This window comes from Cherax quadricarinatus, chromosome 86 (genome assembly GCF_038502225.1).
Source record: "Cherax quadricarinatus isolate ZL_2023a chromosome 86, ASM3850222v1, whole genome shotgun sequence".
Classification (NCBI taxonomy): Eukaryota; Metazoa; Arthropoda; class Malacostraca; order Decapoda; family Parastacidae; genus Cherax; species Cherax quadricarinatus.
In genome coordinates, this window is record NC_091377.1 from 8601365 (window position 1) to 8611857 (window position 10493).

The window sequence follows — 10493 nt, forward strand, 5'->3', positions numbered from 1 at the left end:
TATATTTTAGATAAGTTTACAATAATTTAATAAATAAACAAACAATGAAATATGTTTTGTTCGTTAGGTTCAGAATGACTTTTGCGAAATTATTGCATACACAAATTTTTCGCTCGCCCTATTCGGCAAGAAGAGAGTTGCTATTTAAGCCAAAATCGCAAGTTTTATTTATTCGGCACGACATATTTATATAAGGGTCTCTCTCACTCTCATTGTCAGTTACTTGAGTTGTAATGTTAAGTACTCGTCACGTACTCGAGATTCTTGCGTCCCGAACACATCCCGTCCTACTCTCCTCATTTTCCCGTAACCGAACCACTTTCAGCCGGTCCACGTCACCTGGATGACTTCCCTGAGTGGGACGATTCCCTCTTACCTTCAGTCTGAGGTTGCCTCAGCTAGTATAAAGTTGCGATGAAACCTCACCTCCTCGCCCATGAAGCTCCTAACCTTTTCCCTGTGCAGGTCTCTTGCAACCCTCCATGTGACCAACCAGTAAAGTATTTTCGGCCCTTTGAAAGACTTGAACCCTCTGCAGGTCTCTTGCAACCGTCCATGTGATCAACCATTGTTATATTTTCGACAATTTGAAAGACTTGAACCCTCTGCAGGTCTCTTGCAACCGTCCATGTGATCAACCAATGAGATATTTTCGACCCCCTTGAAAGATTTGATACCATCAAGAGAACTGCCTCGGAAAACCTGGATGATAAACCTATCATTTCTGTCAATACTCGTTTGTCGAGTGTCGTTGTTAAATAAACCAGTATTCGTTGTGTGTGTGTTGGTTGAGGAATATGTACCAGTAACTAGCCGGTGTTGAAGGAGGACAGTCGACTTACCGGTAACTGATGAGTCTAGGGAAGAAACACTGACCGTAAATAGTGTGTTGGAGGGGTCTAGTTACCAGTAACTAGTGTATTGGAGAGGAAGAGTTATCAAGAATAGTGTTTGTTGCTCAAGACTCACCAGTAACTGGTGTGTTGCTGGAGGAAGATTTGCAATAACCAGTGTGTTGCTGGAGGAAGATTTACAGTAACCAGTGTGTTGCTGGAGGAAGATTTATAGTAACCAGTGTGTTACTGAAGGAAGATTTACAGTAACCAGTGTGTTGCTGGAGGAAGATTTACAATAACCAGTGTGTTGCTGGAGGAAGATTTACAGTAACCAGTGTGTTGCTGGAGGAAGATTTACAGTAACCAGTGTGTTGCTGGAGGAAGATTTACAGTAACCAGTGTGTTGCTGGAGGAAGATTTACAGTAACCATTGTGTTGGAGAGAGCTCACAAGTAACGTGTGTTGAAGAAAAGTCACCAGTAACGTGTGTTGAAAGCTCACAAGTAACGTGTGTTGAACAAAGCTCACCAGTAACCATCGTGTCAATCAAAAGAACCAAGACAGGAAGATGGCGACATCTCTAGTAGCAGCGCTAAGGGACATCACAGTAGAACCCGTCATGCTCATAGATGGAGCATGCAAAGAGGCTATGCTCCTCTTTGGTGAAAACGTCCAGATGAACAAAATATGTTCCGTCAACTTGGGTTTCTCACCCGAGGTAAGTGTTCGTCCCTTCACAGAATGATAAACATAGATTTGTTTTAGTCTTACCTAATTACATGATTTTTTTTAGTCTTTTCTAATTACATGGTTATAATTGAGCAATGTAAACACGATGAAAAGAGCTTTCGTAATTTTTCACGTTGTTAGAGAGAAGCCTTTGATAATATGAGCAGTCACGAAATCGCTTGGAATTTCACTTATTTTCCTCTGTGGATCTGTTGCATGTTATGACAACACTCGTTTCTTGTGATATTATTCCATGTATATAAGTGAATATAAATGGCATTCGTGGGAAGCGAAGATTCATGTAAACATAGATTATTTCCGAGTAAGGAAAACAAATGAGAGTAGGCGCGTATTTAGTCTATGGAGAGGAAATAAGAGCATTTGTTAACCACAGGTGTGTGCTAACCTGTCAGCTCATCCAGAGGAGAGTGTGAGAGTCCAGAGAGAGTTCTCTATCTTCACCTTCTACAACAGTATCATCTTATCAGTGTTGCCTCTCATCTTCGTGCTCTTCATGGGCGCCTGGAGCGATAAATACGGACGTAAGGTGAGTGTTTGGAAGCCTTGTTACTCGTGTCATCTTTCCTTATTACAAACCCCTTATTCCACATTCAGTAACAGTTAACACAAGAATGCTAAACATTTTAATTATTTACACTTATATGTGACAGTAATGCTCTTCTTGCCGAATAAGGCAAGTGAAAATTTGTGTATGCAGTAATTTCGCAAAAATCATTCTGAACCTAACGAAAAAAAATTTCATTGTGTTTGTTTATTATTAAATTATTGTAAACTTATCTAAAATATATTTAGTTGAATTAGGATAAATTAAATTGTGCTTGTTGTAATAAGGTCAGGTAAGTTTTCTAAGGTTCTTTTGTTACAAGATTATTAATTTTTACATTAACATATTCGAAAAAAATATATATTGAAACGTATAAAAGAAAATTTTAGAAAGTACTTAATTTTAAATGAATTCTTACTAACGAAAGTGCTTAGGTGTTTTTTCTATCACGTGTTTTATTGTGACAGAAATACAAACGTAAATGTGACAGTAATATTTACATAATTATGTACGCAAATATCTCTAAGTAATACTTACATAAAGAATAATATCTTAAAGCTCGAGTTATCTGGTGATCCTTGAGATTTGGTGAGATTTAACATGCAACACTTTCCTCTTAATGTTAAAGGGCACTGTTAGAACCCGGCTGTATAATGTGTCAAGAGATATTGTTTGTCCTCTTGTCGACTCTTGCTCTCCTGTGTCCCTCTGGCCCTCACCTCACTATGCCACTCTTACACACCCAAAGTTTGAGTAACGAACATAAACGATATTTTCTCCACATCGACACCATGCCCAGCCCTTCTAGGGTAGGGTAGGTGCCTGAGCCCGAGCCTTTAGCTCATAAGACTGTCATTCCCATTTGCCCCCTTGGGGCGGGGATGGCAGACCAGAGAGGCCTAGCTTGTGGCTAGGCCTGGGGACAGTTGGTCCCAAAGATGAGGAGGTACTTGTGCCTCCTCCCATAGGAGACTTAGGTCTCAGACACTCCCTAAAGAGGGAGCCAAGGCCGGGCCACCACTTGGAAAAGGCCCGGGCCGGGAGAATACCGGCGAATCTTCAATAATAAATAAATAATTTTCTCCAGTGTGCGTTACCTAACAATGAATTACAATATCATCGGAATTTTTTTTATATATATGTACGTATGTGTTATGTTTATTTATTTATTTACTTACTACTAGTTCTAGAAAAGGAAAAATTTGTAAACAAAGAGCCCCCTCTGTCACACTTTTCCGAGTTATTCTCTTCTTATTGTCTCATCTGTCAGTGGTGATGCTGTGAAGCGGAACTGAAGGGATAGTCATTTAGCCTTGAAGGTTTTACCTATCTGGAGGTGTTATGAGTCATTACCTTGAACTCTCTCTTGACTGGTTTGTGCACTATGTCTTGTTTTAGAGCAAAAACTTGAAGTCACTCATTAACCCGCTTATGTAAAGCGGTAACACACTGGGAAAATTGTGTCTGTTGACGGCAATATCACAAGTGTTGGTGACTAATTAAATACAGAATAGCCATCAATTGCAGCATCTTTCAAAAATACAGATCTTTTTCACCAATTTTGGCGGCCAGTTGAAGGCAGTACAGCCATCAACATCTTCTCATAGATTAATTGTAACATCCCACCCGATTTTCTAAGGACAGTCATGAAGTTTTCGACCTTGGAATTCCCAGAACAGAAAACTTGTTTCACGGAATCCTTCCGTAGGTATTGTTACACACACACACACACACACACACACACACACACACACACACACACACATACACACTCCGACGGCATGTCAAATCCCAAGAATCCCTTACGTTGACGCCCTCACATCTGACATGATCACATATTCCTGCTAGATGCTCAATCTTTTCTAGTACGTCTTTCACGTTCTTCTAACATTTTAAATTTCTTAGGTAAAAGGACATAGACGCAATCCTCAATTTTTTTTTAATTTGCTGTAAATAAGAATATATCAATTGTAAATAGCCAGATATTCTCATGTTAACCCTTTTGGGACTTTATTCCGAAGTTTTTTGCGTTCAGGTGGTCAGGGACTGACCACCTCAACAGTTGACTATCCAGCACTTGACTATCCAAAACTAAAATAGTTCGCATGGTTCACTATCTTATGCAGCCTTCATTCAGAGAAAAAAATTATAAGAAATAAGAACAAAAAGTTGCAATACCGTGACTGGAACAATACGTAAATAACCCGTACATAGGAGAGAGAATCTCACCACGACGTTTAGGTCCGGCTTGGATGAAGAATTGAGACACTTATGCAACATATGGGAATCTTTATTGAAGAAACGTTTCGCCACACAGTGGCTTCATCAGTCCAATACAAAGTAGAAGTGGGTAAGGAGAGTAGAAGTTTGAGGTAATCAGTCCCTCAACCTGGAATCGATGTGTTCAGTCCATCACTCTCTGAACACATCGATTCCAGGTTGAGAGACTGATTACCTCAAACTTCTACTCTCCTTACCCACTTCTACTTTGTATTGGACTGATGAAGCCACTGTGTGGCGAAACGTTTCTTCAATAAAGATTCCCATATGTTGCATAAGTGTCTCAATTCTTCAACTTGTCGGTTTTCAAAACCATTCATCACACCGGCTTGGATCATTTACAAAGCCGCACCGTAAACTTCTCTCTCCTAAGTGCGGGTTCTTCGTGTGTGTTGATAATAATAATAATAATATTTCAATGATTATAATTGCATTTATTTATATAATATCATCGTTCCACTGACAGATTCCTTTACTGATGACTCTGGTGGGTCACGTGGTTTACGCCGGAGGTTACCTGCTGTCTAACTGGCAGACTAGCTGGCCCGTGGAAGTGATTTATCTAGTGACACTGCTGGAGTCCCTGGGAGGTGCAAACGCCGGTCTTCTCACATCTACAGTCAGTTACATCAGCGACATCAGCAAGGAAGCTCAGCGAACATCTCGCATCAGCACAGCCAACTCCATGTGGTACTTGGGGGGTCCCCTAGGTACGCTAGTTGGTGCCCTCATCATTAAGTACAGTGATTATAACATGGCTTTAGGCTTGGTGTTGCTTGCTTATTTCCTCACAGCTATTTATGTGGTCATCTTTATCGAGGAGAGTCACGGACCCTTCGTCAAGAGTAAGCTGGAAGCTCAAGGCTCCGGTAAAGAAGATCCCGGTTCGATGAAGAAGATCTCTGTTGTTACCATGGTGGTGGATTTCTTCAACTGGAGGCGCGTTGTGGAATCCTTCAAGACAGCGTTCAGGAGACGCGAGGGCAACGCCAGGGCCGTCTTAATGGCCGTAATGGCTGGTAACATGATACGACGCGTAGCTAGAGGTAATTTACCTGTTCTTAGTGCACTTCCCTATCTGTGGATAGCGACAGTTATACGAAATTCAGGGCATTTATTAAAAGAAACGTTTCGCAATAAATACTCCCACCTGTACATAAGTGTCCTTGTACATATATAGTAGACAATACCGACAAGATGTAGAATTAGACACACGTGCAACATTTTATTTGTAGACGTTTCGCCATCCAGTATCTTTATCAATACAAATTTAACGACATAACGGATAAAGTGCAGAACTATATACAAAAGACGAGGTAATTAGTCCTTCAGCCTTGGAGTACCGTAGTCTTCAAGACTACGATGGTCTTCACGAACTCCAAGGTTGAGGGACTGATTACCTCATCTATCGTATATAAGTCTGCAGTCTTCCCTTTAAATCCTTGAATTTGTATTGATAAAGCCACTGGATGGCGAAACGTCTACAAAGGAAGATACCCAGATGTTACACAAGTGTCCTTAGTCTCAGCTTATTAGGGCCACCATAATGTTTACAAATATTTCCGTCTCTCGTCAACTAGACTAACCATACCTATATTTTAGCTACAAGATATGTTGCACATGTGTCTTATTAAGCAAAACGAAAGTTTTTTCTTTTAAATTAGAGCTACGTCACGATTAGTTCATATAGAGTAAACGAATGACAATGAACTTCGTTCAAATTCGTGTGTTCTCGTGACTACTGAACAACCGTATATCTGGATCTCGCACTACCAAGATTTGTGTGGGATGAGTGTCTCGATGCTCTTAATTCAAGGAACTGGGGTTACTTTCACCTTCCTCGAATCAAGCCAGATTATCTACCATTTACCCCTGGCACTGCATTGCCCCATACGGGATTAGCGCTTCACAATGACTATAATAATAATAATAATAATAATAATAATAATAATAATAATAATAATAATAATAATAATAATAATAATAACAAATGTGTTTTGTACAGGGTTCTTCATGTACATGTTCGTGCGTCGTGCCCTACACTGGGATGCTACTGACTACGGTTACTGGATTACCTATCGTAACCTACTGGCTGCCCTTGGTACGTTATCACGTATTTCGTACGTCAATACGTTTTACATGTACCATAATAATAATGCATCCACGAACAAGTGTTTTTAGCAAATAACAAACTGCACTGACCAGAAATCGAACCCCTGATACTTTAACTCTCCAGTGGTCGAGGGCGTCTCGGAATTTTGACGTGCTACTCGGGTGGTGAGTTAAAGTATCAAGGGGGTTCGATTCCCGGCCAGTGCAGGTTGTGATGTGCTATATACCATAATATGTAATATTAATCTTAAATATTGGAATTTCGGAGAGTTTTAATCTTCAAAGGAACTTAGAGAAACAATTTGCATAAGGGTGTTGATATTTATGTGTATCCATAATATTGTGTTTTTAATGCTTGGTATATATAGTTCTAACCTCTATAATAAACCACATGAAGTCAGAAATACGGGAGGTTAATTGATCCAAATATTTCGATCCCCTTCTGGGATCCTCTTCAGCAAATATCTGCTGAAGTGAATCCCAGAAAGGGGGTCGGAAAATACAGATCAATTAACATACTTTGTTTCTGTCTCCATCTGGGTTATTATTGAGAACTGACAAGTGTTCGTAATGCTTTAGTTACTCACAAAGCTTTACGTTAAAGCATTGCGCTTTATAATAAAAGATATATGTGCAAAGCAAGTTTGACAGCTTCACACACGGAGGGCCCGGGTTCGATTCCCGGCGGGTGGAAATTCCGACACGTTTCCTTACACCTATTGTCCTGTTCACCTAGCAGCAAATAGGTACCTGGGTGTTAGTCGACTGGTGTGGGTCGCATCCTGGGGGACAAGATTAAATACCCCAATGGAAATAAGTTAGACAGTCCTCGATGACGCACTGACTTTCTTGGGTTATCCTGGGTGGCTAACCCTCCGGGGTTAAAAATCCGAACAAAATCTTATCTTATCTCTTAATAGCAGGAGAGCTCCGTGGTGAGGTTAGGTTAGGTTAGGTTAAGTAAGGTTTGTCAGGACACAGAACAAGTGTTTCCTGACGCGGGTCTTAGTCATATGATGATTAATCCGTGCATTAATTAACATCGGTTAATTAATGCACGAATCAATTTGTGGCTTGAGATTTTGTTAATGGGGTTAGTTTAAGGGGTGGTAGTATTTAACGAAAGAAGTAGTTTACATTGTAGCACTAGTTAACGAGGGCAGTGGCTTACATTGTATCACCAATTAACTAAGAGAGTAGTTACGTTTGCATTAGTAATTATCGAAAGGTGTGATTTAAAGGCTAAACTAACGTTATGGTGATTTTCAGGTTCTCTCTTCCTGGTGCCGTTCCTGACGCGGCTGTTATCGTTCACGGACGCCTCACTGATAGTGGTTGGGACCGTCTCAATGATCGGGGAGTACGTGTGTTATGGTCTGGTTAGTGGACCAGCACAAGCATTCCTCATGTGGCTGGGACCTCTCGTAAGCCTCATCTCCAACGCTATGGTCATCTCCTTCAAGTCTATGTCCACCAAACTCGTCACTAGTAAGGAGAAAGGTGAGACGAATAGGCCATTTCGTTTTAAATGCCCCAAAAGGTGACATTAAAAGGTAAAACAAAGCCTTCACTTGCTTTATCAATATCATGCAGTTTTTTATTAAATGGTTTAATAAAACAACAAATTGACAAATTAAACACTTGTGCAACATTGCACAAGTGTTTAATTTACCATCATATTGCAGTTTTATTGATTTAGTTTTCTCAGTGTTTCCCTGATGTATTCAGTAAATTTTTTAAATTATTTTTGAAGCAGTTGGTAGATAAGATTTTTTAGAAATTTCTAGTGGTGGGGTTGGGGGAGGTATTTAAATATAAATCTAATAATTTTTATTTTTTAAAAAAAAGAGTGGATTGTTAAGAGATTTCGATATTTTTACCAACAGGTCGCATCAATGCAGTGATGTCGGCACTTAACGGGTTGATGCCCATGGTTGGCTACGCAGCTTACTCTCCTCTCTACTACAACACCGTCGACACCTTCCCAGCTGCCCAGTTCTTCTTCGGCGCCTGTCTCAACGTCATTATTATGATCACCTTCATGTGAGTCCAACTTTACCACACCTTATGAGAAATTTAATTTGGAAATAAATTTTGGAAGTAAACTCAAGTTACAATCGTAATGAATAAACGGAATAATGGCTGGTAAACACAGTACTGATGAATGATGAGACACTTGTGTCTTATTCTTCAACTAATCAGTTTTCGAAACCATAACGTCATAATATTGATGCTTCAAGTTTGAAGGAGAGACAGAGAGACAATGGAAATACACTTATGTCCAGTTCAAGAACTGGACAAATGTGTCTTCCATACCATTTTTCTATAAAATTAGTCTAATACAGCTCTACTCTACTGTAACGCTGTCTTCAGCAGCCTGAGATTCAGTGAGGTAGATATACACAATTGTTATTCAATTGCTATACATTCTTAATTGCGCTCGTGTGTTGATGTTTACTGATGTATCTTACATCTCCCCTACTGATACTGTTTGTAATATTCTCTTTCTTCTTGTTTAGTGTGGTGGAAGTGATGCGTCATTCGTCGTCCTACAGCGCTGAGGACCTGGAGGTAGCGAGTCCGGAAAATGCCAAAGGTATTAGTAGATTCCTCAAAACAAGTTCACCCGTCACCTTGAAGTCCATCGCCCAAACCATCACTGGTCCAGGAGGAGTGAGCGTCACCCAGATGTGTCAGGATCCGGGTACAATTCCTCAGGAAAAATCGGGTGAATCTCCAAAAGTCTCCAATGGTTCAGTTGGAAAATATCCAACGGCTCCGAAAAGTATTAATGATACACAGAACATTGGTTCGAATGAGGCTTCGAGCGACAGCAGACTGCCACCAATAATAACTTATGTATTAGGATCTCCCAAGTACCAGGCGCAAGAGAAAGAGGAAGCCGGATGCTACGCCAGTGGACTGAGTGACACTGAGATCACTGCCTCGGAGAGAACACTACAAGACCTTTCATTGAAGAACGAAGACGTGAAAGACCTTAACAACAAACATCACAGCAGAACCTAAGTGACTCTCCCTCCTCGCATACTCACGACACCAGCCATCGTTGGAGCCTTTAGTCTCCGAACAGGGCGACCAGTGGAGCATGCGTATATCTAATATACCACTGTGTTGCCTCACAGCCAGGGATATCATGAAGTGGTTCTATCTCTGGGCCCAATAGTCACTCAGCAATGGGTTGAATCATTTGAAACATAGTGACCATTGCTGATACAGTGAGATAGTTCGGTGATACAGCATCCCTTGTTTACAGACATCGAGATGCGCACGATATTGTTTGGCCAGCAAACGGTGCCTACAGGTACGGTAAAAAGAGAGGCAGTATGTAGAGCACACCTTCATTCTGTTAATAAAATAGAAGAATATATCGACAACATGTAAATAAAGAACCGAAGTCCCTGGTGGACGAAACATCACTAATAAAACACTATTATGTCTTATTTACACGTCGTTATTCTGGCAGTTTCGCTTAGACAAATTATGACTCTACGTACTGTGTCTCTACCATTGAAATGCTCACACAACAGCACAACATGATGTTCCAAAGACCATTAGCTTCTATTCTCCTCTAAAAGGCTTGTGTGTGCCTGCTAAATGTTTCTGCTGTCAATGGTATGGTGATACCGACAGTGTGAAAAAGGTCACTTTTGTACAGTTTAGGACATTTATCAAAGAAAACGTTCTCCACCAGTAACTTCATTTCGACTGGTGAAGCCACTCCTAGCGAAACAGTTCTCATAGTGTTTTCCTAATTGTTCTTGTCCCTCAACACTCTCCTTCCACTTCTTCCCTGCAAGTTCAACTTCAGTCCTCCCCATGTTTATACACCCTCTTCATCAACGTATCATCCCCACCTCTTCCTACATGGCCAAATCATCACAACACACACACACACACACACACACACACACATACAACAGGCCTAGTGTCTAATCGACATGTGCCTAGGA

The 10493-nt window shown here is 40.6% G+C and overlaps 1 protein-coding gene across 1 annotated transcript; it reads left to right on the forward strand.

Annotated features, from left to right (window-relative positions):
• The first annotated feature begins 451 nt into the window (after positions 1–451).
• Positions 452–10050, forward strand: LOC128703080 (proton-coupled folate transporter). The gene is made up of 7 exons (XM_070103615.1): positions 452–1554; positions 1960–2112; positions 4877–5456; positions 6416–6511; positions 7792–8022; positions 8409–8565; positions 9042–10050. The coding sequence occupies exons 1-7, from the start codon at positions 1405–1407 to the stop codon at positions 9547–9549; spliced, it is 1875 nt and encodes a 624-aa protein (XP_069959716.1). The 5' UTR covers positions 452–1404; the 3' UTR covers positions 9550–10050.
• Positions 10051–10493: the final 443 nt, after the last annotated feature.

Coding starts and splice junctions, on each gene's coding strand:
- LOC128703080 (XM_070103615.1), top strand. CDS start 1,405: ATGGCGACATCTCTAGTAGCAGCGCTAAGGGACATCACAGTAGAACCC. Junction 1,555..1,959: donor ACTTGGGTTTCTCACCCGAG/GTAAGTGTTCGT, acceptor TGTTAACCACAG/GTGTGTGCTAACCTGTCAGC. Junction 5,457..6,415: donor GATACGACGCGTAGCTAGAG/GTAATTTACCTG, acceptor TGTTTTGTACAG/GGTTCTTCATGTACATGTTC.